The following is a 16933-nucleotide window of genomic DNA, read 5'->3' as shown; positions in this document are numbered from 1 at the left end:
TGTTTCAAATAAAAACCCTTCAACTCAATGGACGTGATTAGAAAGGACACTGAATTCATTTGGATCCTGGTGGGTTGGAAAGAGGATGAGGATGGGGTCCTGTTCACCCCCCATGCCCCCAGTTTGCTAAACCAAGTTTTGTTTTTTTAAAAGAAACCATGGTTTGAGTAAAAACAAACCCAGACTGGGCTTGAGAGAGACACCCAAAGTCCCAAGCAGAGGAGCAAGGGTTCTGAGCATCCGTTGGCAACCGAAACCGGCTGATGAGGGAGGCAGGAGGGTCTCCATTCGTGGGAGTGGGTGGGGAGGCCACCGAACCTCCCACGGTCCAGGCCTGGGGTCAACTCTGCCATAGGAATCTGCAGGCATCCCAGAGAGCTGGAAGGGTTGGAATCAGGTGGGGAGGGGGTCCCCGGCAGTTGGGCCACTCTGGAGGCCACCGTGTGGGTTGGTTGCTGTGGCAACGCACACACCCCTCCCCCTTTTGGGAGGGGAACTCACCGTTCCCAGATCCGGAGGGGTTTGGCTCCATGGAGGAGGGTGGTCCGGGGCCTCTGGGGCACCCCCTGGCCCAGACCTTGCGCCTGGCCTGGGGGGGCCTGGCCCCTTAAAGGCACAGCATCTTGGAATGTCAGGCTGAGTGGTTCTGAAGACCCCTCCCCTCTGAAGGAGGGCAGCCTGCAGAAAGATTCTTCCCCAGCGGGGTCCCCTCCAGGGGCGAAAAAGGACAGGAAGGAAGGAAGGAAGGAAGGAAGGAAGGAAGGAAGGAAGGAAGGAAGGAAGGAAGGAAGGAAGGAAGAAAGAGAGAAAAAGAAAAAGACAGAGAAAGAAAGAAAGAAAGAGAGAGAGAGAAAGAAAGAAAGAGGGAGGGAGGAGAGAGAGAGAGAAAGACAGAAAAAGAAAGAAAGAAAGAAAGAAAGAAAGAAAGAAAGAAAGAAAAGAAAGAAAGAAAGAAAGAAAGAAGGAAGGAAGGAAGGAAGGAAGGAAGGAAGGAAGGAAGGAAGGAAGGAAGGAGAAAGAGAAAAGAAAAAGACAGAAAGAAAGAAAGAAAGAAAGAAAGAAAGAAAGAAAGAAAGAGAGAGAGAAAGAAAGAGGGAGGGAGGAGAGAGAGAGAAAGACAGAAAGACAGAAAAAGAAAGAAGGAAGGAAGGAAGGAAGGAAGGAAGGAAGGAAGGAAGGAAGGAAGGAAAGAGAAAGAAAAAGAGAGACAAAGAAAAGAGAGACAGAAAGAAAAGACAGAGCAAGAGAGAAACAAAGAGAGAGAGGAAGGAAGGAGAGAAACAGAGAGAGAGAGAAAGACAAAGAAAGAAGAGAAGGGCAGAATGAGTGAGAGAAGGAAAGAGAGGGGGAAGGAAAGAGAGAGAGAAAAAGACAGAGAAAGAAAGAAAGAAAGAAAGAGGGAGGGAGGGAGAAGAGAGGGAAAGACAGACAGACAGGCAGACAGACAGAAAGAAAAAGATAGAAATAGAGAAACAAAGAGAGAGAGGAAGGAAGGAGAAAAAGAAAGAGAGAAAGAAAAGACAAAGAGAAGGGCAGAAAGAGTGAGAGAGAAAGAGAGAGACAGAGAGGAAGGAAGGAAGGAAGGAAGGAAGGAAGGAAGGAAGGAAGGAAGGAAGGAAAAAAGAAAGAAAGAAAGAAAGAAAGAAAGAAAGAAAGAAAGAAAGAAAGAGAGACAAAGAAAAAGAAAGACAGAAAGAAAAAGACAGAGCAAGAGAGAAACAAAGAGAGAGAGGAAGGAAGGAGAGAAACAGAGAGAGAGAAAAAGACAAAGAAAGAGAAGGGCAGAATGAGTGAGAGAAGGAAAGAGAGGGGGAAGGAAAGAGAGAGAGAAAAAGACAGAGAAAGAAAGAAAGAAAGAAAGAAAGAAAGAAAGAAAGAAAGAAAGAAAGAAAGAAAGAAAGAAAGAGGGAGGGAGGGAGAAGAGAGGGAAAGACAGACAGACAGACAGGCAGACAGACAGAAAGAAAAAGATAGAAATAGAGAAACAAAGAGAGAGAGGAAGGAAGGAGAAAAAGAAAGAGAGAAAGAAAAAGACAAAGAGAAGGGCAGAAAGAATGAGAGAGAAAGAGAGAGACAGAGAGGAAGGAAGGAAGGAAGGAAGGAAGGAAGGAAGGAAGGAAGGAAAGAAAGAAAGAAAGAAAGAAAGAAAGAAAGAAAGAAAGAAAGAAAGAAAGAAAGAAAGAAAGAAAGAGAGACAAAGAAAAAGAAAGACAGAAAGAAAAAGACAGAGCAAGAGAGAAACAAAGAGAGAGAGGAAGGAAGGAGAGAAACAGAGAGAGAGAAAAAGACAAAGAAAGAGAAGGGCAGAATGAGTGAGAGAAGGAAAGAGAGGGGAAGGAAAGAGAGAGAGAAAAGACAGAGAAAGAAAGAAAGAAAGAAAGAAAGAAAGAAAGAAAGAAAGAAAGAAAGAAAGAGGGAGGGAGGGAGAAGAGAGGGAAAGACAGACAGACAGACAGACAGACAGAAAGAAAAAGATAGAAATAGAGAAACAAAGAGAGAGAGGAAGGAAGGAGAGAAAGAAAGAGAGAAAGAAAAAGACAAAGAGAAGGGCAGAAAGAGTGAGAGAGAGAGACAGAGAGAGGAAGGAAGGAAGGAAGGAAGGAAGGAAGGAAGGAAAGACCACTGCTTTACAGGCTGTACTGAACACTGATGCTGAAGGCCTGGGAATAATGCAGCTCACACACCCCCAGCGGTCAAAACCCACCTGCGAACAGCAGGCCCCCCCTTTTCTTCCCCCCCTCCCCCCCCAAAAAAGCTTCAACTGCGTGTTCCGTACTTGCATTCACCCAGCAATCTGGCCTGGATTTGTGTTTTGATCTCAGTTACACAACTGTGTCGATTGTTGAGCACTGCCCCACTGATGCGCTCCAGTGAGCCACTGGATCTGCTGCAGAGCCAAAGAAGGGGCTTTCTTTCTTTCTTTCTTTCTTTCTTTCTTTCTTTCTTTCTTTCTTTCTTTCCTTTACTTCCTTCCTTCCTCTCCTTACTTTCCTTCCATCCTTCTTTCTGTCCCTCCCTCCCTTCTCTTCCTTCTTCCTTCCTTCTTCTTTCTTCTTCCTTTTCCTTCCTTCTTTCCTTTTTTCCGTTCTTCTCAACTTCTCCCTCCCTTTCTTTTTCTTTTCCTTTCTTCTTTCTTTCTGTCTTTCTTCTTTATGTCCTTACTTCTTCTCTTTCTTACTTTCCTTCCATCCTTCTTTCTGTCCCTCCCTCCCTGCTCTTCCTCCTTCCTTCCTTCCTTTTTCTTCTTTCTTCTTCCTTTTCCTTCCTTCTTTCCTTCTTTCCATTTTTCTCAATCAACTTCCTTCCTTTTTCTTTCTTTTCTTTTTCTCTTGCTTTTTCTTTCCTTTCCTTTCCTTCCTTCCTTCCTTCCTTCCCTTCCTTCCTTCCTTCCTTCCTTCCTTCCTTCCTTCCTTCTCTTTCTCTTTCTTTCTTTCTTTCTTTCTTTCTTTCTTTCTTTCTTTCTTTCTTTCTTTCTTTCTCTCTCTCTCTCTCTTCAATATTTATGAAGACTTTGCAAGCAGATTTTGCTCCTCTGCCAGCGGGCAACGCAGAAGGCACTTGGCAGAACCTCTAATAAAATCCAGCCCCGTCGATTTTGGTAGTTCGAGCGTTCGTTTGGGGGTTATATAACCAATTGGAACATACACACATCAATGAGCATAATTCGCTTTTCTGACTCCTTCTGGCTAGAGGTAGTCCTCCATTTACAGCCGAACGATTTGACGACCATTCAAAGTTTCAACAGCACCGAAAAATGTGGACTGATGACCACATTTTGCACCCATGACACCCGCCGCATCCAGCTTTGGCCGCCACGTTAGAAAAAAAAGGATGGTGGAGACTTTGGGAAAAGTGCAAAGAAGAGCAAAGGAGAGGAATTCAAGCCCCGGAGACTAAAACATATAAAGAACGGCTGCAGGATTTGGGTTTGGCCCGTCTAGGGAAAAGAAGATTTAGGGGAGACATAAAAACAGTCTTCCAGTATTTGGGGGGCCGCCCCAAAGAAGAGGGCGGGGGGGGTGTCAATTTATTCTCCCAAGCACCAGAAGGCGGGACAAGAAACAACAGGTGGAAACTGACCGAGGAGAGAAGCAACCTGGAACTAAGGAGAAACTTCCAGACTGTGAGAACCGTTAACCGGCGGAACGGCTTGCCACTCGAAGTTGTGGGTGCCCCATCACTGGACAGCCATTTGTCTGGAATGGTATAGGGTCTCCTGCTTGAGCAGGGGGCTAGACTAGACGACCTCCAAGGTGCCTTTCAGCTTCTGTTCTAACTTCTGTTCTATTCCTATTTTCTTTTCTATTCAATATTCTATTCTATTCCTATTTTCAATTCTATTCTATTCCTATTTTCAAGTCTCCTATTTTCTATTCTATTCCTATTTTCTTTTCTTTTCTATTCTATTCTACTCTACTCTTATTCCTATTCTATGTATTCTATTCTGTTCTGTTCTATTCCTATTTTCTATTCTATTATTCTATTCTATTCTGCTTTTCTATTCTATTCCTATTTTCAGTTCTATTAGATTAGATTAGATTAGATTAGTAGAATAGAATAGAATAGAATAGAGAATAAAATAAAGAATAGAATAGAGAATAGAATAGAATAAAGAATAGAATAGAATAAAGAATAGAATAGAGAATAAAATAAAGAATAGAATAGAATAAAGAATAGAATAGAGAATAGAATAGAGAATAGAATAGAGAATAGAATAGAATAGAGAATAGAATAAAGAATAGAATAGAATAAAGAATAGAATAGAATAAAGAATAGAATAGAATAGAATAGAGAATAGACTAGAATACAGAATAGAATAGAATAGAGAATAGAATAGAATAGAATAGAATAGAGAATAAAACAAAGCATAGAATATAGAATAGAATAGAACAGTATAGAATAGAGAATAGACTAGAACAAAGAATAGAATAGAATAAAGAATAGAATAGAATAAAGAATAGACTAGAATAGAGAATAGACTAGAATAGAATAAAGAATAGAATAGAGAGTAAAACAAAGCATAGAATAGAGAATAGAATAAAATAAAGACTAGAATAGAATAAAGAATAGAATAGAGAATAAAACAAAGCATAGAATAGAATAGAATAGAATAGAATAGAATAGAGAATAGAATAGAATAAAGAATAGAATAGAATAGAATAGAATAGAATAGAATAAGACAGAACAGGAAGGAGTAGAACAGGAGAGAATAGAATAGAATAGGGAATAGAACGGAACAGAACAGCAGAGTTATTGTGACAATGACATAAATAAATAAAAATAAAACGCCAGGACGTATCTGGACCAACCTTGCAATTGCTGGATGTGTTTGGTGAAGATCTCCGCCTGATGGGCGCTCGCCAGGCGCTCGTCTTCCAGTAAACCTGCCGGGGGGAAAAGAAGGATCAGTGGCCACAAAACCCTCCGAGAAACAAGTCCACCGGGCCCTACGGCTCTCCCAGCAGTGTGGGGGTGGGGCAGGGAGGTCAAAAAAGTCAAGATGGCATCCACTGGCGGGCGACTGAGATCCTACAGTTGTTCCTCAACTTACGACAGTTTGTTTAGCGAACGTTCAAAGTTACAGCAGCCAAGAGGACTGTTGTTCGCACTTAACGACCGTCGCGGCATCCCCGCAGTCACATGATCAGCGTTCGGAAGTTTGGCAACTGACTCACAGGTGTGACGGTCGCAGCGTGATTCCCCTTTGGCGGTCCTTCTGATGAGCAAAGACAACGGGGAATCACAGGGTTCGCTAAAAAACAACCGTGTTCCTCACTTAACAACTGCAGTGGATTCACTTAACGACAACCCAGGGCGAGAAGTCACAACATGGGGGCCACGTTCGCTGAACCATCTCACGTTAACCGCAGAAATCTGGGGCTTCGTTGCTGTATGGGGTCCTCCGATGTTCTCTTCAGCGACCAAGCAATCTGCGGGGAGGCTGCTACGGTCATAAGTGTGGGAAATGGTCGCAAGTCAATTTTTTTCACATTTCATTGCAACTTCCAATGGCACTAAGCGAAGCGTTGTAAGGCGAGGACAGATTGTAAAACGCGTTTCAAAACACCAATCAATCAAGATTCAAGGTTTGGGTTTGGGTTTACAAGGGACTCCAAGGTCCCTCTTCCAACCTAGGCTTCCCCAAGACCACGAAGCCAACTTCTTGTCCCGATATAAACCCCTTTTATTTAGGTTCAAGGGAATTCCTCTCCAGCAAAGTCCCGGCCAACAAGTCTTTCAAGAGATTGCACAACGACAGACCTTTATCAGTTTGGGAGAGCTGCCAGGCCGATAGCTTTCAAATGCCACGCTGTAGCAGCAATGACTTGGCAAGAAGTCAGGAACAGATCTTCAGACTAATTAAACGAACTAATTGTCTCCTGCAAACCCCACTCCCCTTTCGCTCCTCTTTATTCCCTCTGGGAGGGGCCATTCACTGTCCACCTGTGGCTTTACTCCCGAGTCAACCCTTGTTCCTTAGCTGTTCCCTTCTTCTGGCAGCTCTGTGCCTGTGCACACTGGGAAGAGGCTCCAGCTGTTCTTCTGCCCCACTTATCTCTGATGGCAGTTTATAACTATCAGACGGCCCTGGCCCCATTTCTGCCTTGTGTTCCTTAGTTGTTCCCTTCGTCTGGCAGCTCTGTGCATGCGCACACTGGGAACAGGCTCCAGCTATTCTTCTTCCCCACTGATCTCCGATCCCAAAGGCAGTTTATAACTATCAGACGGCCCTGGCCCCATCTCTGCCTCGTGTTCCTTAGTTGTTCCCTTCGTCTGGCAGCTCTGTGCATGCGCACACTGGGAACAGGCTCCAGCTGTTCTTCTTCCCCACTGATCTCCAACTCCAAAGGCAGTTTATAACTATCAGACGGCCCTGGCCCCATTTCTGCCTTGTGTTCCTTAGTTGTTCCCTTCGTCTGGCAGCTCTGTGCATGCGCACACTGGGAACAGGCTCCAGCTGTTCTTCTTCCCCACTGATCTCCAACTCCAAGGCAGCTTATAACTATCAGACGCCCTGGCCCCATTTCTGCCTTGTGTTCCTTGTTGTTCCCTTCGTCTGGCAGCTCTGCGCATGCGCACACTGGGAACAGGCTCCAGCTGTTCTTCTTCCCCACTGACCTCCAACTCCAAAGGCAGCTGATAACTGTCGCACAGCCCTGGCCCCATCTTTGCCTCCGACTCAGAGCCCTCATCAGAGCCTCCCCCAGGCTCCAGGACTGGCCCAGGCTCCTCCCCAACCTCCTCACTATCCGACTCTGCTGGCCGCTGGCGGGCCACAACAGTCCCTTCCATCTCTATTGTGATTGGTTGAATCTGATTGATGGGTTGATTGATTGATTGACATGCTGGTTGATTGACTGACGGACTGATTGTTGCCTGCAATCACAGCTTGCAGAACAGCCACAAAAACGTTCAAAGAGAAGAGACAGGGAGGCCCAGAGACACGAAGGGAAGGAAAGACACGAGACTTTGGAGCCAAATCACGGTTGGCTTGTTTATCCGTCCAGGCCGGACATTCACAGGCCCGGCTCCTTCCACTAAACAAGGATCAGCCTTCGTCGTGGTTTGCGTTTGCACAATGCTCGGTCAACTGGACGGCAGGGCTGGGTTTGAACAACACACTGAAGCGACACACAAAATTCAAAGCAGGCCAAGCCAAACAGACGGGCCGACAAGCAGCGGCTGGCTTCTGAACCTCACCTGGGGAAGAGCATGTTGTGCGAACTCAGCCAGGGAGAGCCTGAAGAAGAGAACAAGGAGAAGGCGGGGCTTCAGCCGGAGGCCACTGGGATCGAGGGAGACAAGCCGGAAAACCTGGGACACCCCCCCACGCACCCGGCACCTTCCTCTGGAGAGGACCAGGCGGGTGGGGGCGATTGTGAAAGAAGGCCTTGAGGGAGTAAACGGAAGGAATACGGTGGTCCCAGACGGAGGAAGGGAAGGGAAAAGAAAGAAGAAGAGAAAGAGAAAGGGAAAGGGAAAGGGAAAGAGGAAGAGAAAGGAAGGGAAGAGGAAGAGGAAGAGGAAGAGAAAGGAAGGGAAGAGGAAGAAGAGGAAGAGAAGGAAATGGGAAGAAAGAAAAGGGAAGGGAAGGGAAAGGAAAGGAAGAGGAAGAAAGAAAAGAAGGGAAGGAAGAGGAAGAGGAAGAGGAAGGAAGGAAGGGAAGGAAGGGGAAGAAAGGAAAGAAGAGGAAGAAGAAGAAGGAAGGAAGGAAGGAAGGGAAAGGAAAGGAAAAGGAACAAGGAGAGAAAGAGAAGGAAAGGGAAAGAAAGAAAAGGAAGGGAAGGGAAGGGAAGGGAAGGGAAGGGAAGGGAAGGGAAGGGAAGGGAAGGAAAGGAAAGGAAAGGAAAGGAAGAGGAAGAGGAAGAGGAGGAAGAGGAAGAGGAAGAGGAAGGAAGGAAGGAAAGGAAAGGAAGAGGAACGAGGAAGAAGAGGAAGGAAGGAAAGGAAAGGAAGAGGAAGAAGAAGAAGAAGAAGAGGAAGGAAGGAAGGAAGGAAGAGGAAGAGGAGGAAGAAGAAGAAAAAGAGGAAGGAAGGGAAGGGAAAGGAAAGGAAGAGGAAGAAGAAGAAGAGGAAGAGGAGGGAAGGAACAGAAGAAGAAGGAGAAAGAGAGGGTGGGGAAGCAGGAGGGGGACAAGAAAAGGAAGAGGGGAAAGAGAAAGAGAAGGGAAAGAGGAGGAAGAAGAGGGAGAAAGAGAGGAGGGAGAAGAGGAAGGAAAGAGGAAGAGGAAGGGTGAGGTTGAGGGAAAGGGAAGGGAAGAGGAAGAAGAAGAGGAAGAGAAGGAAATGGGAAGAAAGAAAAGAAAGGGTGAAAGGAAAGGAAGAGAACAAGAAGAGGAAGAGAAGGGAAGAAAGAAAAGAAAGGAAAGGAAAGGAAGAGGAAGAAGAAGGAAGGAAGGAAGGAAAGGAAAGGAAGAGGAACAAGAAGAGAAGAGGAAAGAAAGAAAAGAAAGGGAAAGGAAAGGAAGAGGAAGAAGAAGGAAGGGAAGGGAAGGAAAGGAAAGGAAGAGGAACAAGAAGAGGAAGAGGAGGGAAGGAACAGAAGAAGAAGGAGAAAGAGAGGGTGGGGAAGCAGGAGGGGGATAAGAAAAGGAAGAGGGGGAAGAGAAAGAGGAAGGGAAAGAGGAGGGAGGGGAGAGGAAGGGAAAAGAGGAAGAGGAAGGGTGAGGTTGAGGGAAAGGGGAAGAGGAAGAAGAGGGAGAGGGAGGAAGAAAGAGGAGGCTGCTCCCCACTGGAGCTCACCGCCATCTCTCAGCCAACCTGGGTTGCCCCCCCAAGACGGTTGAGAGGACCAGGGACCAACCAAGCGAGACCTGAACGGAAGTGGCCCCCAGAGCCAGAACTGTCCACCTCCTCCCTGACCTGGTCAGATCTTACCTTGCAGCTCCAGCGCATCTTCTTCATGCCTGAGGACCATCTCCCGCGTTTCCTCCAACTCAGTTAGAAGCTGCAGCACCTGAGCCTGGAGGTGATCCTCCGGATCTTCCTGGGCGGTTTTCCCATCCTCGCTGGACGAGTCCAGGTTCTTAGGTCCTTCTTTCGCCTCTTCCTCCCCTTCCTCCTGGTCCTTCTGCTCCCCTTCTTCCTTCTCTTCTTCTTCCTTCTCCTCCTCTTCCTCCTCATCCCCCTCTTCCTCTTCCTCTTCGTTCATTTCCTTCTTGGGGGAGTCCACTTCACCTGAGATTAAAACATCACACTCAACGTCAACCAAGAATGGAGTTGAGGAACCATGGAGCATTTCCTTTTAGTAGGCCAACCTCCTCTTGGCCAACTCCTTCCACGGTTGAATGGGCTACCTCAACATTACCTGCCCAAAGCTAGATCGACATGACTGAATGACGGAGCTGCCAATCAAGGGTGATTCACACAAGGCACCTCCTCCCAGAGATTCAAGGAGAAGGAGAGCTGGAGTCATGTATGGACCAGTAATGGTCCATGGATCCCAGCATCCTGAAGTCCCTCAACTGGATCATCTATACATCCATAACTACTTGGTCTATTGTGGAGGGAGGGAGAGGAAGGAGAAAAAGAGGAAGGAAGGAAGGAAGGAAGGAAGGAAGGAAGGAAGGAAGGAAGGAAGGAAGGAAGGAAGGAAGGAAGGAAGGAAGGATGGGGGGGAAGGGAGGAAGGAAGGAGGGAGGGAGAGAAAGGAGAAAAAGAAAGGGAGGGAAAGGAGAAAAGAGGAAGGAAGGAAGGAAGGAAGGAAGGAAGGAAGGAAGGAAGGAAGGAAGGAAGGAAGGAAGGGTGGAAGGAAGGAGGGAGGGAAGAAGGGAAAGGAGAAAAAGAGAGGAAGAAAGAGTGGAAGGAAGGAGTGAGGGGAAGGAGAAAAGGAGGAAGGAAGGGTGGGGGAAGGGAGGAAGGAAGGAGGGAGGGAGAGAAAGGAGAAAAAGAGAGGGAGGGAGGGAGGAGAGAGGGAGGGAGGGAAAGAAGAAAAAGAGGAAGGAAGGCAGGAAGATTGGAAGGAAGGAAGGAAGGAGGGAGGGAGGGAGGGAAAGGATAAAAAGAGAGGAAAGAAGGGTGGAAGGAAGGAGGGAGGGGAAGGAGAAAAAGAGAGGAAGGGAGGGAGGAAGTGGGGAGGGAGGGAAGGAAGGAAGGGGGAGGGAAAGAAGGAGGGTGGGCTAGGATTCACTTAACAACTGTGGCAAGAAAAGTCATAAAATGGAGCAAACCTCACTTAACAAATTTCTCACTCAGCCACATAAACGTTGGGCTCAATTGTAGTCGTAAGTCAAGGACCGTCCGTTTTTAAATGGCACTTTCGGTCCTCCGGGCTCAGGTTGAGGCCCCAGAAGACAAAGTCCATGGAATGACAGGGCTGGAAGGGACCTTAAGAGGTCTTCTAGTCCCAACCCCTGCCCTATGCCATCCCAGACAAACAGCCGTCCCATCCTCATCTCAACGTAGAAGTCTTAAAATCCTAAGGCTGGGAGGGACCTTAGAGGTCTTCTAGTCCAACCCCTTAGACCATTCTGGACCAATGGCTGTCCAGTCTCTTCTTCAACTCCTCCGGTGAGGCTACCGTGCTCCCGTCCATCCAGATGGGACACCAGAAATAGCCTTTTTCGGGTGCAACCTCAGAAAACTACAAGCCGAGAAGTTGGAGGCCAGGTCTCCTTGGGGGGCAGCAGCCACAGAGCCCAAGAATGGGGTAGAATAAGGGGGGGATTTGCAGACCCCTGGCTGATCACCCCAGAATGACTTGGGGGAGGGTCTTTTTATTTTAAACTGGGGGCAATCTTTCCCCCAAATGGCCGCTACTCCCACCAACCCTTCCCTAAGAGAGCCACACAATACAACTCCCCAAAATTATTGTACTAAAACGATAAATATCAGTTCCTTCACTTAGCTGGAAAGATTAATGTATTAGAAAAAAATAAATGTTTTAGAATAAAGAAAAGCATCCTGTGTGGAATCTAACCTAGCATGTATATGTGATATGTAGTATTTAGCTGATAATTAAAAAGGGTTATATTATGGTAATTTTAGCATGAGATAAAGGGGAGTAAATTGAATGATGCACAAGGTTAAAAGGTGGTGCGCTCCAAAGGGGGGAAATTTGGGGAATTATTAACATTAAAAATGGAATGTATCGACTAATGAAATAAGAATACGTGATAAAATGGCGAGTATGACAGATAAAAAGCATAAGAATAGAGCGAATATAGAATAAGAAAAATAATTTTACGGTACTATGTAAAGAAGAGTATAATTAAAGAAAAACAGAACAAGTTGCGTGAATTAAAATGGGATAAAATAAAAGTAAAAATCGAAGAATGTTTTTGAAAATTGACCGAAAATGGAAAATGCAGTGAAAGGATAAGAAATCGAATGATGCGAGATAGAGGTGTGCCACGATGGTCCTATTCGTATGGAAATGTAAAAACCCAGAAACGCTTCCCTAAAAGTGACGGAAAAGATGAAAAATAAAAATAAAAACTTTTGGGAGAAAAAAAGAAAAGAAACACAACACACACACACACACACACACACACACACACACACACACACCCCAGTTTCTGAAGTCATCAGACCTGGCTGGGAAAATAAAAAGCTGACTTCTCCTATCCAGGTTTAATCTCAAAAGGGAATTAACCAAGTTAGATGGGGAGGAGGAGGAAGAAGGAAGAAGGGGGTCATCTTATGGTCTGCTTAGATCAAGACACCCCCCACCCAGAGGAAGCAGCAGTGGCTGAACCCCCTCCTCCTCCTCCTCCAAGGTGGGATTCCTCCCCCCAAAATAAATGCAAACCCCCCCACACCCCCCAAAAAACCTGTTCAAATTCTGCAATTGGGAAGAAGCGGCTCCTTCTTCTTCGAGTCCGGATTGGTGGAAAGCTTGGCTAGAAATATAAGAGGCGGGGGTGTCGGATCTCTTTCAACCCCCTCCCAGATTTTCTTTCTCTCCCCTCCCCGCCTCCTGGGCGATGACGTCACCAGGACCAGGTGTTTGCTACAGGGAGGGGCAGAGAGACACAACGCGGTGGGGGGGAAGGGTGTGTGTGTGTGGAATGGATGCTACGAGAAGAGGGGCGAGGAAACTCGTGGTGGGGAGGGGTTGTCTTGAAAAGGGGGGGGACTCCGGTGCAGGAGAGTGGGGGAGGGGGCTAGGAGGGTCAGAGGGTTTCCTCCCCCACAGCAGGGGGAGGGGCTACACACCGACAGCTGGCAACTGGGGTGCGGGGGGAGAGCGGGGGGTGGAGATGGATAGAAGTGCGGGCGAGGTGTGTGTGTGTGGGGGGGCTGTGCTGGGAGGGAGGGGGGCAGGGAGGACCCCCACCGACCTGCTCTGGCCTTCCTCCTCCTCCTCCTCTTCCTCCTCCTCCCCGTCAGCAGCATCCCAGCCGCTTCCATGGTCGTTTTGAGCGAGGAAGGGGAGCAGAGGAGGAGGAGGAGGAGGAGGAGGAGCGGGGAAGGACCCACCTCCAGGCTGGCGAGAGGCGCGTGCACGCGTCCACACGTTATCCTGCACGCTCACTAAGGATGCGCGGCTAAGGATGCGCGGAGCCGGGCGAGACTCTGGCGGTTCCTTGGGTACCTCGGGGCTCATCCCACCTGGGGAGGGGGCGCTGCTTCGGGCGCTCGACCCCTGCAAAGCCGCCCCCCCACCCACCCCTGCTCCGCTGGCTTCTCAGCCCGCAGGGGATGCTCAGCTGCGCCATCAGGGTGGGAGGGAGGACGACCCCTCCCCAAGGTCCCGGGCTTGGGGCGCCTCCCTCCCCCCTCCCCACGCCCGCAATGAAAGAGGTCCACGACAGGCCTGAGGGTGGGGGGGGGGTATCTGTGCTATGTTAGGGGAGGGTCGGCCCTTCATCCAGCTTGGCTTCGGGTGGGGATGAGGAAGGGGGCCCACCCGGAGAGCTGCTGGGTTGGTTACCTGGTGATGGGCCAGAGTTAAGGGCATCTTCAGGTTGGATTGGACTGGGCTGTTACGGGAAATTGGAAAAATCCAAGATGAAAAGCCACGTTTATAAAAACAATAACAGTTGGGAGATAGATAGATAGATAGATAGATAGATAGATAGATAGATAGATAGATAGATATAGATATACATATAGATAGATAAATAGATAGATAGCTAGATAGCTAGATATAGATATAGATAGATAGATAGATAGATAGATAGATAGATAGATAGATAGACAGACAGACAGACACAAATAGGCATAGATTAGAGAGAAATGAGAGAACGAGATAAGTAAATAGGCATAGGTTAGAGAGAGATGAGAGATAGATAGATGATAGATAGATAGATAGATAGATAGATAGATAGATAGATAGATAGATAGATAGATAGATAGATAGATAGATAGATAGATAGATAGATAGATAGATAGATATAGATATAGATATAGATAGATAGATAGATAGATAGATAGATAGATAGATAGATAGATAGATAGATAGATAGATAGATAGATAGATAGATAGATAGATAGATGATAGATAGACAGACAGACAGACAGACAGACACAAATAGGCATAGATTAGAGAGAAATGAGAGAACGAGATAAGTAAATAGGCATAGGTTAGAGAGAGATGATAGATAGATAGATAGATAGATAGACAGACAGACAGACAGACAGACAGACAGACAGACAGACAGACAGACAGAAATAGGCATAGATTAGAGAGAAATGAGAGAACGAGATGATAAGTAAATAGGCATAGGTTAGAGATGAGAGGTAGATAGATAGATAGATAGATAGATAGTATAAATTAGAGAGAGAAATGAGAGAGCAAGATGATAATAGGTAAATAGGTATAGATTAGAGAAAGATGAAAGATTAGATTGATAGATAGATAGATAGATAGATAGATAGATAGATAGATAGATAGATAGATAGATAGATAGATAGATAGATAGATAAACAGACAGACAGACAGGCAGACAGGCAGACAGGCAGGCATAGGTTAAGAGAGAGAGTAATGAGAGAGGTGAGAGGTAGGTAGGTAGGTAGGTAGGTAGATAGATAGATAGATAGATAGATAAAAGAATGATAGATATAATGATAGAAAGACAGATAAAGGGATAAAGAGAAATTATAAAGGATAGATAGATTAGATAGATAGATAGATAGATAGATAGATAGATAGATAGATAGATAGATAGATAGATAGATAGATAGATAGATAATGATAGAGATAGATGATAGACAGATAGACGGTCAAAGGGATAAAGAGAAATTATAAAGGATAGAGAGAGAGAAAGAGAGAGAGAGATTAGAGAGGGAGAGGGAGACTTTATATAGAGAGGGGGGGAGACGATAGACAGACCTATAGATTAGAAAGAGAAAGAGAGAGAGAGATGAGTAGAAGGGTGGGTGGGTGCTCCCATTCCGGGAGTTAGGCCACCCATTTTCAAGTAACCAAGGTTGAGAAGCACCGATCTACATTTCCATTCATTCCTGCATGGACCCAGGCTAGAAGTTGACTGAGATTCCAAGAAGGTCCCCCTCGGCCACCTCCACAACGTTGAATCTCCGCGAAACGACCTTGAAGGCTTCACCCTAAGACCTGCTTGGCCTCTTTCCCCTCCTCCTCCTCCCCCACATCACAATTCCTATTGTCCCATCACCCATCGTGGGCACCTTACTCTCCACAAACTGGTCCATCTGTTGCCCCACAGCTCCTGGCCCAGATCTTCAAGAAGGCCCCATCACCTCTTTGTCCCCGCGGCTGGCCACATGCTGGCAGCTGACCCCTCTCAGCCCAACCTCCCAAGCAAGATGGAAGATGCTTTTGCGGGGATGTCTATCTGACAGTCCGGATATGCTGGAGGTTCTAAGTTCCATGTTGCCCTGGCAACGGACCACAGCATCCTTTGGCCAAGATACCTCTGGTCCTTCCGAGTCAGCCCCAGAACCACAACTAAAAAGCCTTAGTAAGACCACACCGGGAATGCTGCATCCAGTTGTTGCCTCGCAAGGGGTGGGTGTGCTGGTTAGACAGTATAGAGTTAGTTTAGGAATGAATCTATGGCCGTGATGATGTTACCTATGGCACGCTCAGGCAAACTTACCTCACTGCGCATGCGCACTTCGCAGCTGATTTTCAGCCGGTTTGAGGCCTATTTCGGCCTCCCAAAGGCTTGGGGAAGGCTTCTGCAGGCTTTGCAGGCCGAAAACTGACTTGATCTCTGGTTGGGAAGGGGGAATTTTTTGGGCATTCTTACCTGGACCCAGGATCGAACAGCAGATATCCTTTGCTATAAGGCTATGGGATGAAGATAACCGTCTTTTCATACTATTGAGGCAAAGATTGGATGTTGGATGAATATCAACGTAACTGTGACTTATACTTTGAGAATGCCTAATACAATCCAATAAACTAACTTTGCATGGAAGCCTTTGTAGTGTTTATCTGCTAGTCCCGAGCTGCTCCAAGAGCATCGGATATGAAAGTAGGATTCAGCCAGTTCAGACTGGTTCAAGCGAACTGGGTGTTAAATTTACATCTAGTTCACCGAACCGGTAGTTGCAACAACTGACTGGCCCCGCCCACCCTACTCTGACCCTCTGTTGAGGTAATTCCCCGTTAGGAGAATGAGCGCACACAGGGAGACGTAATGAGAGTAGTGAAGAATAGCACACAACCAGCACACAGACACACTGTATAGTAAAATGTAGGTTTTTACTTCCAGTAAACGGTTCAGCAAAGTCCAACAAGCAGTCCAAGTCATACACGGTTAAAGCAGTCAGTTCTCAGTCCAGGGATAATCCAAAATCAAAGTCCAGTATCAAAAACAGTTCAGTAAAAGACTCACATCAAATCCAAGAAGAACTATGATCAGCAACTATCAACAGGGAAAAAAATTCAGGGACCAAAAACAGCAACACACTCAGCAACAACAGAACAGCCCAGGTTTCTGGCTCCATCTTATGGCCATTTGAGGAACCACACCCAATTACAATTTTAGCATTCCCTTAAAGAGACAGTATTAAAATGTCTATCCTGGTTTATATGTTTTCCAACCCAACTGTTAGGTGACTTACATTCCTCCCCTCCCAGGAGTCTCCACATGGCCCATTTTGGATCCCAAGTAAGTGCGGGGCCTGCGCAGAGGCTTGGAGTGAAAAAATGGACTTTCAAGAGGCTCCAGAAGGCCGGAAAAAGGCCCATTTCCAGCCTCCAGAGAGCCTGTGGTGACCCGGGGCATGGCACAAAGGCAACACAATCAGATAAGCAATAAGAGTCCCTTTACATCTGGTTTGCCAAACCAATAGTTGCAATGACTGGCTGGTCCCGCCCACTCACCCCCCCTCTCAGGGGTCTCCACGTGGTCCGTTTTGGATCCCAAGTTAAGGGCAGGGCTTCCAACTTTGACCCCAAGGTCCAGGTTACCTTTGGGGTGGAGAAAAACTCTCCCAGGAACGACCCATGGCTGTAGAAAATTCCGTCCGAAAAACAAGGAACACACAAACTGTAACTTAA

General features: G+C 46.7%; 1 protein-coding gene across 4 annotated transcripts in view; it reads right to left on the bottom strand.

Annotated features, from left to right (window-relative positions):
• The window catches only part of CCDC136 (coiled-coil domain containing 136), a 40726-nt gene extending 27767 nt beyond the window's left edge, over positions 1 to 12959 (bottom strand). For 2 of the 4 annotated variants that reach the window (XM_087935396.1, XM_087935397.1), the window contains exons 1-3: positions 12783 to 12892; positions 9379 to 9678; positions 5310 to 5384 (exon numbers count right to left, since the gene is read on the bottom strand). In XM_087935396.1, the coding sequence (XP_087791522.1) occupies positions 5310 to 5384; positions 9379 to 9678; positions 12783 to 12852 (445 nt within the window). In that variant the 5' untranslated portion in view covers positions 12853 to 12892. Of the gene's footprint in view, positions 1 to 5309; positions 5385 to 9378; positions 9679 to 12272; positions 12355 to 12782; positions 12893 to 12921 lie in introns of those variants that run through there. The other 2 variants (XM_087935399.1, XM_087935398.1) reach the window with 2 other exon arrangements.
• Between the last annotated feature and the right edge of the window lie 3974 nt (positions 12960 to 16933).

This window comes from Pseudonaja textilis, chromosome 5 (genome assembly GCF_049901715.1).
Source record: "Pseudonaja textilis isolate UNSWEBS1 chromosome 5, rPseTex1.2, whole genome shotgun sequence".
In the NCBI taxonomy this organism is placed as follows: domain Eukaryota; kingdom Metazoa; phylum Chordata; class Lepidosauria; order Squamata; family Elapidae; genus Pseudonaja; species Pseudonaja textilis.
This window is presented reverse-complemented; position numbering and strand designations above follow the sequence as displayed.